The sequence below is a fragment of the Enoplosus armatus genome, chromosome 12 (genome assembly GCF_043641665.1).
Source record: "Enoplosus armatus isolate fEnoArm2 chromosome 12, fEnoArm2.hap1, whole genome shotgun sequence".
Lineage (NCBI taxonomy): Eukaryota > Metazoa > Chordata > Actinopteri > Centrarchiformes > Enoplosidae > Enoplosus > Enoplosus armatus.
Genome location: NC_092191.1, coordinates 10851631 through 10870060, shown reverse-complemented (window position 1 = coordinate 10870060; position 18430 = coordinate 10851631). Strand labels below are relative to the sequence as shown.

Below are 18430 nucleotides of genomic sequence, written 5' to 3'. Positions count from 1 at the left end.
AATCTGGGTATTTGTGAAGTCAGAAGTCAAAGTCATTGTCAGTGTGTGTGTGTGTGTATATGTGTGTGTGTGTGTGTGTGTGTGTGTGTCTTGTGTTTTCCATTACTCCCCTTCCATGTGTCAATAATCTACATCCTAACATACATATACTGTGGTCCGAATGCCCAGGCGAAAACTCTGAAGTACAGAAATTTCAGCATGAAGTGATAGCCTCGCTGCACTTGTCTGCCATGCCCCCAAAACTGTTTCAATATCGTGAACAGTTATCTCTGTACCCCCCCTTGTTGCTGATACCTAAACTACATTTTTTGTGCATGCTTATTACATGCTCATAAGGCACATGTGCATGCCGCAGGATACAACAGTCCCTGATGCCTTCATCCCATTGGTTATGATCTGCGTTTCCCATTCTTTCCTTGGCCAGAAGCTGAAACACATTACTTCATTCAAGATCTTATTTTTTCCGATGTGACTCAGAGTCAAAGATGCTCAAAGTGTCTGTGTAAAGGTGCCAGACAGTATTAGCCTGCTGTCTGTTTGCACCTTGGCAATGAGGGAATGGGGACCAGGGACTGTTTCTGCCCAGAGTCACAGCAATCTAGATGTGCTACTCTGGGGACTTTCACTCCTGCTTCCCTCGGGGTTCAGAGCTTCACACACACACACACACACACACACACACACACACACACACCACACACCACATAGACAGAAACTGCCTCCTTACAGTAATTTGGCTGCAGGCTGACTAGTGCTTAAGGAGTTTATTGTTGTGTAATACTACTTTCACATCCAGTCTTACCTGAACAAGAGCACATAGTCTCCAAATTGCCAATTCTTCACAAGGTCGATAATTGAAAAGAAACATCAATGAAATACTTTTTTCTGCTTTGCTGAAATACATTTTCCCCTAATTTTGTTTTATTGTGTTTAGACAATTGAAAAGGATATAAGTACATGTAATGGCCCAGTCAGTATTTTTCACCCCATAAATGTGAGCATCATTAAAATTAACACTGTTTCTGGTACAAACAAACCTTAAACAGAACTTTATAATTAGATGTATTAAGCAACTGACTACTACAGGATAATGGTAACAGTAGCATAAGGAACGTTTGCTAACATTAGCCACCAAAAGCTACTGGTCATACCAAACCACGTTAGGCTGTATTAGTAAAATCCTAGAGTGTAATGAACAGAGCAGTGGTGCATTTTATTACTTATATATTCAAATTTTCATCTGTAAAAGGAAGAATGTCATTTCCTCTTTCCTCACAGAAAAAATTACAAACATGTACATCCTTTAACTAGACACACCACTTATGCACACATGCATATTAGAGTGAAGCTTCCCCTGGGGAGTGGAGCAGTGGAACTGCAGGTTAGAATATACAGTAGCATGAATTGGCCGGTCTAGCCAGTAGAATAGTGTGATGCCTTGGACAGAGCCACTACAGCTGCATGATGGGATACAGGTACGTGATCCACTCCTTTAGCCAAATGGATAGAGGATGTACAAATGTATGAAACATTGTATGAGGTTTGCTGCTGAAGACATTGCTCATGCCTTTCTTCCCTGAATGCCTCCCTCACTCTCCCCTTTCTCCTCACCCCTCTTTCCCACTGTTATAGTTTTGCCTTTTGACCTGTTACAGCCTTAGCACACAGCTTGACCTCTCGAGACGAGAAATAATGCGCTGGCATATTATTCTTATATTATTAATAACTATTATTAATATTGTTATATTGTAATGTTCCCAAATTTTACTTTCTCAGACAAGAAATTTAAAAAAGAAATTAATTGGACGACTTCTAGAGGCAAAAGTAATGATTTAAGGATTTAAGTAAGGATTTTTAAATCTCGGCACTTAGAGTGCGTTTATTTAATCTGGGGCTCAAGTCTGTGGGAGCAGGTGGCTAAGGCTTGCACTTTCTGATGAAGTTACCTTCCGACTTCCCCTGGATGACTATTTCTCCTTTTGCCATTAACCTGCTGCTTTTCCTCTCCTCTCATCCCAAAACATGACTGTAGCCAAGATGTCCGTCTACAAACGAATGAAACTGGCATGTTGTTTTGATTGCGGCCGTTCAGAGCAAGACTGCTCTTGCATGTCAGGCAGTGTACATAGTAACATGGACACCCTTCAGAGGGCCTACCCACTTTCCTCTGTCTCTGTTCATGATTGCGCAACCACTTTACGTGCCTGTAAGTTACACCGCCCAACACATGCTGTTACATGTCTGTGGTGTGTGCTCCGTGTATTGTACCATGCAGAGGTACCGTACGTGTATGTGTCCGTGTCCGTAATGTCATCTAAGTGGTGTGATCTGTTTACTGTGACTCCATAGTTCGTGTAGTTGTGGCTTACGTGAATTTACTTTTGTTTATGAACAGTTTTTACTTCTATCTATCTATCTATCTGTCTATCTGTCTATCTGTCTATCTATCTATCTATCTATCTATCTGTCTGTCTGTCTATCTGTCTGTCTATCTATCTATCTATCTATCTATCTATCTATCTATCATTTTTCTCCTCATTTTCTTTTATTCATAGTTTCATCAGTATTTTCTTTAGTCATTTATCATTTTCATTTGACATTATTAGTTTTATTTCCTGAGCGTAATATGTGTGGTGGGTAAGTGGTGTTGGTGGCTCTGTGGTGCTGCTGTACTGTACAGTACTGTAGGTGTTAGACATGTGGCTACCGCATGCTGCATCAGTCATGCAGTTGTGTGATAATATCAATATTGGATTTGATGTGTTTTGAACTGTTTAAGGTAAGATGTGTGTATATACAAAAATGAAACGTATTATTTTATTGGTTTTATGCTTCAATTTAATGATAATGTTAAATTATGTCTTATATCTTCACTTTGAAGGCCCTGAGTTAACACTGTTTTCAGTTCGTATGCTTTTCAGTTAAAGCAGCTTTGACTTTGTTTCCCTTTTATTTTTTACCCTTGCCTTAACCTTACTGAGTAACTGTGCAAAGTTTTTAGTTTCACTTTAGTCCCCAAGATAAGAGAAAATCACATCTGAAATTGGTTGGATTTCTTACTTGCCAAGCCTGATAAATGAGGAGCAGTGCACAGATATTAAACCATGCTTTTATCGGTGACACTAGTTCAGGAAAGTAACTATTAATATCTCAAGCAACTGAAATGCAATTAATAAAGAATAACACATAGTTTTTCTCACAATTAACAGAAAGTCTCAAATTGTACATTATTTTAATAAAATGTGCTGCTCAGCAGATCAGATCGCAATTCTTTGAAAACGTCTTAAGTAATGTATCTCTACTGCCATCTTTAACAATCTATGACACGTACACTGGGAGAAGGGAGGAGAATTAAGAGGAAGGGAAGAACAATAAAAAAGGGGGAGGGAGAGGTTTCGTATGGCAGGAAAGAGGACAAGGAAATAGATAAGGAAAAAGAACGAAGAGGAAAGCAGAAAAAAACACAAAATAGTGATGTTGGCTTTATAAAGAAAAGGTAGGAGGACGAAAGCTCCTGGAAGATCCCGCTCCTTTCAATTTTCCTTCTGAGTGGATGGGAAATACTAAATTGTCTGTCAATTAGACATGGCAGCAGTAGGACTAGCTATCAAAGCCTTGGGTTCAGACATACAGATCTGATTTCCTTCTCAACATTCTCCCACCGTCTGCCGACTCAGCCTAGATTAGTGTCAAACATGCCATGATGAGTTTGGCTTGGCCTCTTGTAGTTCGGCCTGCGCTGATATCCCTCGGTACCAATTACTGGCCATTACATGGTTACTGATCTCACTTCTCCCTCAACCCCCTGTAGGATTTCAGGAAAGCCTCCTCTGTCTTAGATTTCTTTCCCTTTTTAACTCTGACTTTGTCTGAACAAAGTGAGTTTAGTGAAAGAGTGCATTGGGCTTTGTCAGTCAGGGATTGTTGGATTTCCTCTCCCCATTTCCCGTCTTTTTTCCACCAGACTGAGAGGATAAGACATCTTTATCCATGATGACTTCATGCTCTTGTACATCTGAACCAGATTTTTCTAGGCCGAGTACTTGGATAATTGATTCCTTGGATAGCACTCTTTCATTTAATGCACCCCGTGTTCTGATGAAAGTCACATTCAGACCACACAAATACACAGTGCAAGGCAGACACCTCATTAATGGTGACGTTAACATAAACCTCTGTATTGCTTTATGGACTTTAATGATACAGTATTTAATTAATAGCCATTTTAATATGCACTCATTCAAGGGGCTTAGTGCGTAATGTGATGTTTGGTGAAAAAGATAAACCTTTGTGCACATAGAAAAAATACTATACAAATTAGCTAACTAAATTAATGCAGGCTTCCGTCACTAGAGATCATACATATACAAACTCTCCAGTTTGGTCAGGCAATGAATTATTGGAGTGAAAATAAGATGAGAGACATGAGCTTGAATTAGAGGGGAAAGCCTTTGTGGATAAAGAGGTGGAAAAACCGGACAGAAGAGAGCAAAGTCGAGCAGTTTCTACTACTTGTGAGTAGTTAAAAATATAGTTCATATAGTTCAGATAGAGTCTGGTACAAAATATAGTGTGTGTGATTGTGCATACTGATTCTTGTCTTTAACAATTGAAGTTTTAAAATACTACCTCAGAACTTACTCTGAGCAGTTGAGATAATTTTTAATTTATTTTTGGTCTGTATTTTTGTGACATATGGTCTTTCTTTGTGGCCTGACCATCATCACAGTCGGCCAGCTTCCTTCAGTGAGAAAAGCTACTGACGTGACAGCTTTTATATAATGGAGAGGCTGAAGCTTCTATAAAGCTGGGCTATAGACAAGGGTTGGGGACCCGGGGCTCAGGAGATGCTTTCAGCCAGTCCGTGGCCTTCTGAGCTGTGTGTGTGTGTGCGTGCATGTGTGTATCTTGTGTGTGTGACAACATGCACTTGTATATCTGTGTCTGTGCATGTGCGTGCATCTGCATCTCATTGCTGGGGACCTTATCTATCCTGACACGGAAATTATGTTTGCATTTTCATTTTCCCAGCCCTGCTGGTCCGTCACCAAACTTGCCCTGACAGCTCCTGTCCACCAGGCAGCCTTGGCCCACCCCCCTTCCTACCCTCTGTCCTATGCCGCCTCGCTACGCCCCAGATGCTAGCCAGTTAGTCTGCTGCCTCTGCGGTGCGGGCAGATTGCTAGAGACAGATGCCAAGGCCACTGTGGGTCCCCGTTTGAGGATCTGTGTCATAGGCCAGCCCTGGGCCCTCACTATGACCTTTACTGCTGGAAGAGACTCTGGGAAAGAGTGGGGAGTGTCAGCAGCTCAGAGCTCAGTTCAAGTGCCCACTGTACCAGCACTTCTATCAGTACCAGTCTTCAGTACCCCCTCAGTCAAGGTCATAAATTGTAATTCCCAGATAATTAATATTATTGGCATAGGTAGAGACCTTGGTCAACATTTTTAAAGAACAACCCGAGAGATTTAAAAGTGTAGCATTGAACCCATGTTTGAATATTTCCCATTTTTAATTTCCATTTGTGCAAGAGATTTGGACTGCATGTAAAGATCAAGTCTCTTTACATTTGTGCTCCGTTAGCGTGGCTGTGTTGAGTAGCGAGTGTCTGCTGTCTGTGTTTTGGACGCCTACATACACTCAAGTATGTAGTTGTTGTCTCTGTTTCCCATGGTGGCTTTATTTGTTCTGTCTACAGACCTCACAATGTTCATCGCATTTAAATCTAAATGTAAAAAGTCAAAGCATTGAATGAGTTTCTAAATGAGAAACATCACATTGTTTTAATCTACCACTGAAACTGTGTAACTTCAATTGTAGTTCTTTTGAAAAGTTAAATCAAATCATTACATCTCATTACAGGTTTAGTACACTTTCCTGAAAGCATGGCTCACTCTGAGAATGGACAGTTCATTTCATCCACCTGTCTGTCTTTTTTTGTGCCATCATGCCATACTTCATCACTACCATTAGGTTTTCCCTTATTTTAAATATTTATACCTTTTATTTTTGGTTAATGCCCTCATGCCTTTCACTGATAGTACTTCATCATAGTTACATTTGATCTAATTTCCATCCACCGCTCTTATGTTGATGTCTCTATTTCCTAATGTGCCTGTTTCATTACATCATTTCTCCCTCTGTGTGACCTGCCACTTGTCTTTGCATTCTCCTCAGCCAAATATAAGTATAATGGATATGTCAGATCACGTAAGTGTGTTTCTCTGTCCTTCTCCATTCTGCTCCAGCTCTGTGTTTAGACTTGTAGACCCCTCACTATGTCATGTAACATAATTAGTACTGATGCTTTGCTTTATATTTGCTTCCTTGTCCCTTATTCCTTTAGAATATACTGATGTTGTCTTGTGTCTTATACAGAGACAAAGTAAACTTACAGTTTAACCAGTGTTAAGTTTGTTAAGTTGTTCAACTCAGCTAACTTAACTATCATTTAACCATTTCAACACCTGTTGACGGGAAATTAAAGTAATGAGTTCCTGGTATTAATAGCAACTGAAAAGAAAGACATTATTTTGTGTTTGATAATACCATGTAGTTCCATGAAATATTCTTTTTGTATTGTGCTGCCTGTAGCAGCAGATGGCGCTACAACACCAGGGAACAGTGGAAGTCAAAAAGAGGCTGGTGTTCGATTCAAAGCTGATTGCAATTTAGGTAAATCTTTGGTAAATAATTGTTAAATGCATTACTTTTTACTCTACTGGTTAAGAATAAATTTTAGTTTTGAAATGCTATTTGTCACCTCTAACATTTTATATGTATATTGTATTTTTTCTTATCAAGCGTATGGATATTGAAGACATTTGTTTTGTTTTCCTCTTTGAAATAGTGGCTGCCTCTTAGCAGAACTACAAGGAATTGCAGCAATCAAAATACCAGTTTTGTTCTTATATTTAACAGTAGCAAAACAACAGTGCATGGCATAAAAAGCTTTTTCATGCAGTTGCAATGCAGATGAAGAACAAAGCTTGCTCATGCAGCAAACCCTGTAAAGGCAAAGCCAGCTTAGCTCACATACAAAAGTAAACATTTTTAGTTGTTATTCCTCTGCCTCATCATCCAGTTTACATTGGGTCACGGCGATCTGATAGCGCTTGCATGCAGGACAGTACCGTCATGTGATTAGCATTTCAGGATGGGACAGTTGCCGTCTGGGTTGTTCAGGATGCACAGTGGACCTGCCAGGGCGGGTGAGCGCTCTCTAACGCTGCACGTGTTTGACAAGGGCCAGATGAATCCAGGAGCTATCGGTGGCGCCCCGTAAATCAAGGAGGCAGCTGACGGCCAGGATAAACGTCTGTTTATCGCCCGGGGCCACCCAAGCATGCTCTCTCCTCCAAACAACCAACCAACCAACCACCCTTCTACCAAAGAGAGGAAAAGGACTCCGCCTCTCCCATTCAACTTTCCAGCCCCTTCAATACATACATACGGGTTGACTCTGCAGCCTCAGTCCTATAGTGTGCGTGTGTGTGTGTGTGTGTGTGTGTGTGTGTGTGTGTGTGTGTGTGTGTGTGTGTGTGTGTGTGTGTGTGTGTGTGTGTGTGTGTGTGTGTGTGTGGTGGGATGGCTGGGTAAACATCAGGTGTACGTGCATTTCTCACATTCAGGTTCATACTCTGATTGCTGTCAAAGTAATAGTCAGTAAAAAAAAAAAACATCATGTGAATGTTCTGTTTGAGAATAGAATGACTGCAAACCACATTTCTATACATAATCCAAAATGAATCCTTTAAATGTTTAATGATAAAAGTTTTTGAATAAGTAATATTATAAATTATTAGTTATAGTTTTATATGTGTTGGAATGAAAGTACCGTGCTGCACATTATGCTCAAAGTGACACAATATCTTATTGGATTTGACTGGCTTTAGCCAAGCCGTGTCCCTGCTTTGTTCTACCAGAAAGTGTAGCGCAACAGAGAAATAAAACCAAGAGACTTCTTATTAATTCATGTTTGTCACAAATGCAAAGTAAATGTCGCTGTGAACGCTCCAGTTGGAGCGTGCACCGAGCAGATAAGAGATGTTGAATAAGAATCAAGTTTCAACACCAGTTGTAGAAAAATGATAAATGATTCCTGCTTTTATGGCATGGATTTCTGAAATCACTGAAAACTGAAAAGAGAAAAATTGCAATATTTTTCACAGAAACAATTGTTTGATCCTTATATAGGTAATGAATTGTCACATTTATTTCAAGTTAGTGTATATCTTTCTTATTTCCTCATAAGCTTATTAACGTCCTACAGTAAAATGATGAATTTAGTTTTAAGAGATTTATCTCTGATAAAACAGTTATATAATAATAATTTAAAATAAATATGGCAAAAAGAAACAACACTAGTTAATTTTCTACAGTTTAACACTGTACTTTATTTACTAACTAATTCATAAGCATTAATACAGGCTTTCTCACACTTTTTATTCTCCATTGTTTGACAGTAATGGATGAAGTTAGACCTTCTTTTCAAAACCAATCGGTTAAAACCACCGGCTGCACCTCCACCTCCATCACCTCAAATGCGTTCCTTCCCAACACCCTGCACCCCAACCAGGACCCCCTGGTCAACCCGGGCACAATCAACATCCCCCTTGTTAATAACCGTAAAGGAAGTCTGCTCCCCATGGGGCTGGGGCCTGGGGCTGACCCCTCGAAACTGCGCCTCAGTATCTCAGGTCCAGGAGACGTGATGGGCAGATCCCTGGCTGAGAGTCGGCTGAACCGGGCCCGCAGTCTGCCGGTGAAATACCGCTACCACCCCAGTAATGCCATGCTGCTCAGTCACAGTAGGCACTGTAGGTTGCCCCCTTAGCGGGATGCATCAGCCAGTAACCCCGCCTGTCCCGTCCCTTCATTTTGTCTTGTTTGCTGCATGACGGTTCACTCTGCTGGAGCTGCTGCTATTGTTGCTCCTGCTGCTTTGCTGCACGGATTTGCCTGCTAGTGCAGTGGCTGCTACTGTCTACATTAGGGTGGGGGGGGGGGACGGTGGGCTTCCAAATTTAGTACTGCTAAAACATGCTAATATAGAATTGACACAAAAGTTTCTAATCAGTATATATCCTCAGAAATGTTCCAGGAGTTGTGAGCTCTGGATACTGACCTTTGGGAACTGGGATAGAAATTTTAATCGTTTACTGTGAAAGCCTTTATTACCCAGTGGCTGGAAAGCATTTAATTTTATTGTTGTGGGTGTAAGTGTTATGCTTTTACTGTTAACAAATTAAGTTTATACCAGGAGGAGTCTGCCAAACAATATGGCAAGGAATGCATATTTTGTGATGTGGTATTTTCAAAGTACATTAGAGAGAGAATTATTTGTAAAGTGGAAAGTGCTTGTGATATTAGCTATTCCGAATGCCCAATTGCATAAAGGAAATGTCAGAGAATGACATTTTATTAGAAGGCAAAGTCATATTTCTTATCTTTTATTAGCAGAATTAGGTGACAGCCTAGGATGGGTGCTCAGACAATAATGAATTTCCACATGCTTGGAATAGTCACAGCTTGCACCGTGCACATTGATTTGAACTAATATCATGCTGTGTTATTGATTCCTAACCAAAGGACTAATACGGGTTTGAAGTGACGGTGCACTCGGCATTTGCGCTGGGAGAGTGCAGAGTGGATAAGAGTATCTGGGTGCCTGTCTGAAAGCTCTTGAAACTCACAGACAGTAGTGAAGATCAGACCACTGTTAGCTTGACGGAAATCTTCAGACGACCGGGCCTGGCCTCACTCTGGCGGCTCTTTCTCGCCCTCTCTGTCTGACTGGGACTCAAGCAAAGTTTAAAAAAAATGTTGTGTAATGAGTGTTTTTTTTCCCCCTACTTTTCAACACAGAAAAGCTTAGTTGTCAGGAAGCTGGACTTAAATCTGATCAAAATAATCTTAAAAACACAAAGTGGACTATTTAATCTTACATAAATAATTTATTTTTCATTTAAACTTTTAAGACTAGCCCTGGCCTTCTTCCACTGGAGGATGATGTGTATTTACTAGCTGCTTTCGCCTTGTCCTTCATGATGTGTATTGAGTGCTTAGTGCTCTCTTGGCATGGAGGTAGACCTCTAGATGTAGATAGAACTGCAATGATGGGGTGGGGTTAAAAATACAAATGAACTACCCACTCAAGATCCATCTCCATAACCTATATTTATCTCATTGTCATTGCTTCTGCCCGTGCCCCACTGACAATGACAGTCTGTACCATCACATAGCAATTAATGGTGTAGGTAAGCATGGTCACTCTGATGCAGACTGCTAGAGGTCCAACCACCTGCACAATTTAGCAGGTGTACCGAACAGATGCAGTAGTGTATTACTGAAGGCCCTGTAAAAGTGCACCCTTAGATGAGCCAAAATATGGGGGTTTTGGGACGTGAGCCTTCCGTAACATTTTCAGGTCGTAAATTATTTTTTTTTCCGTGGTTTTCTCCTGCCTTTCTCAGATTTACCACTGTCTGTTACTAATGATTTCTCAAAATATTCTCAATTTGACACTGAATTATTAATTTTCCTTCTCTTCTGTTCAGTTTTCTGTTTGCAATGATTGATTGATTGTTGGCTATTTTTTTTTCATGTCAGGTCCAGCACACATTCCCAACCATCTGTCTCTATTCTGACATTCTGTGCATGTGTTTGCAGTCGAAGACGAGCATCCATCAACTCTCTCACCCAAAAAAAAGCAGCGCAACGGAGGAATGCGAAACTCGCCCAACTGCTCGCCCAAAATGACGAGGTAAGAAACGCTGATTTCGTTCTCCTTTCCAGCCTTCAAGCAGGGAGTGAGAGGAAGTCAGATATGAGGAAGAAGGGAGGGAGGATGGAGGGATATGTATGTGAGAGATACTTCAGAGGCGGATGCTGCTATGGTGAGATGGTGGGAGTTTGGATGGATGGGAGGGGGCAAATTAGAGGTGGCAGAGGAAGGAGGTAAGAAACTCCGTGAGAGAAAGAGAGAGGAGAAGTGCCCTGTTAGGCTCTGGCTGTTTAGGATGGCATGCTGTCAGCTGTTAATGACAGAGCTGAAATAATATTTCTGTCATGAAAAGCGGCTGTGAGGAGCCGTTTGAAAACTCCTCTGGCTTTAAAGTCCCAGCTGTCACCTCCTCCGGTCTGGTCCACATGTGCTCCTTAAACAATGCTGGCACTAATGACACCAGCAACCAATCAGAGGGACCTGCATGGTTACTTTGCCCCCAGGCTACTCCTCTATTGTGGGAACCCCTGTGAGTACTGTTTCTGGTACTTAAGGCCATATGTGAGATGTATCATCACAATCAAATATGAATTCAAATATTACCTTCCTTTTATCCTGTCCTGTGGAATTAAATTGCTGTTAATTGATTTTGAAAGATAAAAGGGGTAGGTTTTTGTGCTCCTCCGGCTGCGAGGCGGGGTTAGCAACACGGCAGCGGGGAAAATGCAGGGAGGCCAAGCTGTGCGGATTGGGACGGCAGGATAAAGGCATGGTGGGGAAGATCTAACAGGACAGGAACGCTCATAGCTACGCTGCCCTGCTCTTAATGAGAGGAAGTGTTATGGCCATCATCTTTATGACTTTACAATAGGAAAATCTAAAGGGAGAGCTGTGTGGTTTGTCACTGTTAGTATTTACGCCTTAAAGTTGCACCGCTGAAGAAACTCCTGTATCTGAATATGTGTGGGAAAATAAATAACTCCAAATATATATTTTCTGTATTGAATTTAAATCCCTAAAAACAAAAACTAAAATTCCATTATATGCACAGAATTGTTTAATTTCTGTAAATAAGTGTAATATACAAGATAAAATATAATATAAAATAGGTTTCACTTTAACTTTTTGATCTCCATTGGTCCTTGGTATAAATTGTTTTTGGTTATTATTGCACCGTAGTGTGTTTTCCTTACGTTGTAGTGGAGTTCTTTGTATGTTGGTCCTGCTAGCTTCCCTTAGGCACGATTCCTCCCACTGCACTGGCATGCCTATGAGATTTTGTCCAGCATACTTGTCGGCCTCCCCCTCAGTTCTCCACAAAACCAGCACTTAATAAGCCTTCACACTTGCCGAACCATTTGCCCAACACAGAGTCATACCCTTCAGTCTAGTATGCAACAGAGCATCATTTTAGATGCCCTCGCTCAGAGGGAGAAAACTGCTACAGAAACAACTAGACATTGGCACATTTCCAGATAACTGCTTGTTTAAAGGGCTGTTTAGTTTGCCTAACTTAAAGCACAAAACCTTTTCTTCTCTTCCTTTTTTGCTTAGAAGATGGTCCCTGTTTGCCATGTAATATATGCATCTTTGCTTTGATCTCGCAGTGATAATAATTCTTGCAAGTTATTTACTCAGTTTTGAAAATGCTTCAAAGCGGTGTCAAAGTTTTCTCTGCTTTAGGGTGCTTCTGTTTTCTGCTGGCTCTTGGGTACTGGGATGACAGGTCCTCTGTTATAGGTGTAGATTTTTTTTCCAAGTCTTAGCCCTCAGCAAAACATCAAATTACCCATCACAGTCCACAGCCCCCCCTTCACAGCTGCCCCCGTCAACATATAACACCATATATATTAAACAGTTGTGCTTTACAAGGTGGATTTTATGCACAATGAAAAGTGATTGTTTGAGGTAGCCTTAGGGATACTTTATTCTACAAGCAAGGAGGGGGAAAACACAGTAGAGAGCTAGCAAGAGAGCGAGCATACGTATCAAGTATGGTTTTTACAGGACTTGCAGCCTGAAGGCCTTTGTAAATAAATAATGATCAACAGATTGGCTGTGGGCTTTTGAAAAGCATGCCTTTGTCAGTTTGCATGATGGGGAAAATTTTCAAAGCAAGAGGCTGCCTTCGTAGTCTGGCAGAGAGGGATTGGGGGAGCACGCCCATCCCCAGCTTGTGACTGCAGAGTGATACACTGGAATAACTCAACTCTGTTTGAAATATATACTGAGGGAGGAAGGAAGAAAGAGAGGGGGTGAGACACTGGAGTGAGACATGCTGTAAGGGAAATATTTGTCCTATATAAAAGTGCATCTGATAAAATACTGTATCTTACCCAGGGAAAATATTTTATTTGCAATCCGATGTACTGTAAATGTATTCAATTTAGTGAATGTATTTTTGGTGGGGAAACTTCTAATAAAGGATATACTTACATGTACATATTTGAGAAATGTATTTAGAAATTCAGATCTGTGCATTTTTGAAATCACTAAGGGTGACATTTAATCACAGATTGCATCCTAGCTGACCTATCCTTAGCATTGCTGTGTTGGCATTAACACCATTCCCACAAACCTTGCTGACGGGTCATGACTGACGACACGTATCCAATCGCAGGAGGTGTCACGGTATCATCCGCAGCTGATATCCCTTGGGCGTGGCACTGTGGCTCAGACGTCACGTCTGCTCTCCCTGAGTCTTGTGGTAGGTTCAACCCGAGGCAGAGAGAAGGCAGAGGGAGAAGGAGGTGTGTGGAGCCTGTGACAGGCTGCCAGTCACACCGCTGACAGCTCTGTGAAAGATAGCTGTCTTGGCAGAGAGAGCTGGAGCGGCAGCCCGCCTGCATGCGCCAGTCAGCCCCTGTGTGGAGGCGAGCAGAGCTGAGCAGATTGAAGTGACGGGGGCTCTGTGGAGTTGATTGGCGCAACACGCGCCTCTGGATGAAAGATTCAGGCTGAGTGTAAAAACACTAAATGCTGTCAGTGTTATTATCACCTGCACTAACTGATAGAGGGAAGAGAGGTGGAGAGAGAGTGTGGCTAATTGACAGTTTTTTCTTTTTTTAACTTTTACTTTTCCTGCGATGGTATGCAACCCAAATGCAGGCTGAAGGAGGATGCAACATCAAAGCCTTGTCAGTGAATGACAGTGTTGATAGAGGATAGAGAGAGTGATACTGAGAGAGATGTATGTCAAATTCTTGAGATGTTTTCTCCCATATTACTCAAATGTCTGTCTCTCTGCAGTTCCCTGTTTGGGTCTGTATAGTGCTGTTTTAACCAAGGATTTCATTGTTTGGGATGAATTGTAAATAGATTACATTTACATTGCCGTTAGACAAGCAATGTTTATTGAGGAACAGCACTAATTTTTGGCATTTTGTCCTGACTCAGTGTTTTGGATTGGAAATTTTCTGCTCCTAAATTTTCCTCTAGAGGAACTGTGAGAGCACGTCTTGTAGGATAAGTGGAAGAACAAGAGAGGCGGTATAACAGGACTGATAGGAGCCCTTTCATGGTCAGTGTTACACCGGATAAAACTCAGCAGCCAACTGCTGTGGATTAGCCTGTTTGGTTGTGACATGCTGTTGAAACATTAATGGCCATCAGTTGGGAAAGCAAAATGTGATTGGGCAAATTCCTGAAATATTTAAAGTGTGAGCCTGTTGGAGCTTTTACTATTTGCGCCGCATGGCGTCAGGAACTGGAAGAGAGGGTAAAAGCTGGTAATTGGCCTTGTGTTGTCATGCCATTCAGTCAGTAGCACTCAATTCTTGCTGTTCTCTGCACCACTGCGAGCACCAGGGTCTTTGAGTTTTCTGATGACTTGACATCAAGGACAAGAAGGAATGGAGGAATGATATGGTACTTGGGTAATATGGGACCTACTAGTATGCAGTGGAGTAGAAAGTTGAACACTGAGAATGGGATGGATGTTGTCTGAATTGACATTGTAGATCTCAAGAACCCCAGGTGGTCTTTGTTACCACTTCATCCACAAGGCCGCAGTCATTTCATGAAATGGTCTGACATAAATATGTTGTTCTGTTTCTCAGTCGACACGACCCCCTTCTAATTCCTGGGAATGAGCAAATCGAGAGCATGGACATGAACGTGAAGAGGTATGACTCGACAGGGATGTTTCATTGGTGCCCATCAAAGGACATCGAAAAGGTCATCCTGGTGAGTGGGGCGAGAACCGTGTAACTGCAATCCTTTCAAATAGAATAGAATATGCAAAAAAAACACAAGTTAAAGTAAGTATGTTCAGGAGGAAAAGTTTCCCCTCAATATTGTAGTAACACAATCACATACTAATATGTATTGAAATTTCTCTCACTGCCTCTCTGTTGTTTCAAGGTGAGTTTATTGTTTGTTTTTTAAATATATCCACCAAGGATCTGTGAACAGCATTTCAACACTCCACGCATGGGTTTGTTCAGGTGTTTTAACAAGGCAGTTTGTAAGCATTTGGGTTTGTGCATAATTTGTTTGGGCAGGGTTAACCCTGTCCAAATAAAATGTAAAATACAAGGCACATCCACCTACTGTATATAGTTGACATTTAAGCATATGTGTTGCTTTTGTCTGACCAATACACCAGTGACCCTGTTGCTCTTGAAAGATTTAACTTAGTCTTTAGTTCTCACTTTGTTTAAGGGGGGCTGAAGGACATCTCCCTGCATGAGTTGGGTCACCAAAAAATGTTCTAGATACAAAGATAATTGGTAATTGGCAGAAATGTTTAATCTACCAGATCAGTCAGCCAGTTTAACATATGAGCCAATTAGCAGCAGTGGTCCCCGGTTGCTCTTAGTTTTACCTTTTGTCTGAACAAAGATGCAGTTTTAGTTTCAAACCAACTGGTATCATAGTAGCGTTCTGTTTACTTAACGTACACCCAAACTTGCAATCAATTGCACATCAAGCTGCTGTGACAGGCGACAGATCTTGAAAGAAGGGCACTGCATTGTTCTTTTTCAGCATGAACTTCATACAATAGAGGAGCTTTGTTTATTTATACCTCTCTGATTTATGACAGGGTCCTAGTCATGCATACTGTATGTGCCTAAAATCTTACAAACTGCATTTTTCAGCTTGATTGAATCAGCTGTCCTTGGAAAAAAGACCACATGCTTTGTTCCTGTTTTTGTTCTGTAAAATTCCTATTTCTGATTATCCAATAAACTGCTTATAAACAGAATAGTGGTTAACCAAACTTTTGTTTATGTATAAGTAATCTGTAAGGCCTGTAAGTAGAATTGCTTTAATGATGGATTAAATATATAATTCAACTGAACACTTGGTTAACAAACTATTTATTATGGGTTTATAACAGTTGATAACAGATTTTTAAACACTGTTTAAACTAGAATGTGTTACCTTATGCACATTAACCAGTTTTCTGTTAACAGCACTAACTCCTATTCTGTAAATCTGCGTTTGTCTCTATGTGTCTCTTCGTCTCTTCTCTGTCTGCACTCCTCCTCATCCCTTTTCTCTCTGCTCTTCTCCCCCTTCCCTCTGTTCCCTGCAGACCCGGAGTGAAGCCTCCATGACAGTGCTGAGCGGCCATGTGGTGGTCTGTATATTTGGGGATGTCACGTCCGCTTTAGTGGGGCTGCGAAACTTGGTGATGCCTTTAAGAGCCAGCAACTTCCATTACCACGAGCTAAAGCCTATAGTTTTTGTGGGCTCGCTGGATTACCTGCGGAGAGAGTGGGAGACGTTACACAACTTCCCCAAGGTCTCCATCTTACCTGTGAGTGCACCAGTTCACTGCCATAGGAGACGCATTTAAACCAGAACCTCTGTTGTTCGACTAACAAGACATTGACATTTTGAGTTACATGCACATTGAAATCCTGAGAGGGATTGTCAGTTTGATTTGATCACACATTACTCAATTGAATGACCACTCCATGAGAGCGTAGTCAGCCCCCCCTCATCCAGAGCAGTGACACATCCCACATATCCAAAATGGAGTTTATGTGTGTTGCAGCTGCAGTGCCCATCACAGATGGCGTGGCTTGCTGCCTTAGAGCTTGTTAGGCCTGGCTTGACTGATGATCAGAGGAGAATCCCAAACACAGCCCTCAGCACAAGCTAGCCTTTAGATTAGTCCATGTCTCTGATTCTCCAATGCCCAGTTAGATCAGTGGAATGTCATCGCCTCAAAACAAGAATACTTGTTAACTAATTTCCCAAAGCTCCACTCCGCTCACTTCTTAAATTTGTTTTTCTCTCCCCTGTCTGTCTGTTCTCTGCGTTTTGCTTTCTCTCTCTCTCTCTCTCTCTCTCTCTCTCTCTCTCTGTCTTGCTCTTTCTCTCTGTTCTCCTCACCCTGAAGGGTACACCATTAAGTCGGGCAGATTTAAGGGCTGTCAACATCAACCTCTGCGACATGTGTGTAATACTGTCAGCCAATCAGAACAATATCGAAGATGCCTCACTGCAGGATAAGGAATGCATCTTGGCATCACTCAACATCAAATCTATGCAGTTTGATGACAGCATCGGGGTCTTACAGGCTAATTCCCAAGGTAAGGAGCGTCCTATTAGACTCCATGTGCACTGCTGCCCAAAGGGGACAGGTTGTGGCAGGGAGGAAAGACAGTAGTCAAAGATGGAAAAAGAAGACAGGAAAACATTTGAGGGGGAATGAAAAGGCCACACAGGAGGGAGGGGTGGAGTTTCTCAAGCACAGAGTCTGCTAAGTGCTCTTAATTGAAATACAAGTTTGTATAAGTGGCATCTATAAACTGACTTTACTGTAAGTCCTGAAGAAGTATGCACACAAAACATTCTGTTGATTGCTTCATCAAGCCTTTGAAGAGTGTTTGCTCCACATAATTTTCTGATGATCTCAGTCTTGTCCCTGGTAATTACATGCTGCTAAACCTCCTTGATAATATTTTTTAATGATGTAATCAACATGACTGTGTCATTTGATGTTGTTCCCCCTGATCTGGTGTCTGGCAGATCGTCCGGAACAGATTGTTGATGTTTGTAGACAAACACACGAACCTGGCATCCCATCAGGCCTCATCATCATTAAGCAGCTAGTACAAATCACCAGGCAGGCCAATTCAGCTGCTCCTCATTAGTCACAACAAAACAGCGACACATGCACGTGCATTCAAACATGTAGGTGCGCGCGTGCATAACACACACACAGACATTCATGCCAAAGCAATCTATCCACGCACATCCACAAACAGGTAATCCTCAGTTTATGATTAGCCCAAAAGGCATGACATGCCTTTAGCTCAGTACTATTTAGTGCCACCACAGTGACTGTTGTAAATACAAATCACAGCTGAAGGTCCAAGAGGCCATTATTTTTTAGTGCAGAGCACTTCCACATGTTTTAGGAGAATGCCAATGCTGTTATTTCTCCAGCCTTGAGTGAGTGATGTGCTGTCGATAGCGGTGCCACCGAGGAACAATAAGCAGGGGTAAATCTTAGAGCATGCTGCTCTGGGGAGCAGTATTCACAGAAAGCCACCTCAATATGGAAGCCCACTAGCCTATATCCTCGCCCAGGGTCGATGGATGGAGCCTATTGTCATCAATAATTGGGTCTTACATCAACCACCCATTTCAGTGATAAATACTTCACTTTAGAAAACACACATACACACCACTGTGACGTGCAATCATGCATACACAAGGAAACACACGCACATACCCAGATGCTG

General features: G+C 41.6%; 1 protein-coding gene across 6 annotated transcripts in view; it reads left to right on the top strand.

The window, feature by feature from the left end:
* kcnma1a (potassium large conductance calcium-activated channel, subfamily M, alpha member 1a) overlaps positions 1 to 18430 on the top strand; it is a 129166-nt gene that overhangs the window by 98234 nt on the left and 12502 nt on the right. For all 6 annotated transcript variants that reach the window (XM_070915985.1, XM_070915988.1, XM_070915987.1 and 3 more), the window contains 4 exons: positions 10673 to 10766; positions 14786 to 14912; positions 16267 to 16491; positions 17080 to 17272. In XM_070915985.1, the coding sequence (XP_070772086.1) occupies positions 10673 to 10766; positions 14786 to 14912; positions 16267 to 16491; positions 17080 to 17272 (639 nt within the window). The remainder of the gene's footprint in view (positions 1 to 10672; positions 10767 to 14785; positions 14913 to 16266; positions 16492 to 17079; positions 17273 to 18430) is intronic.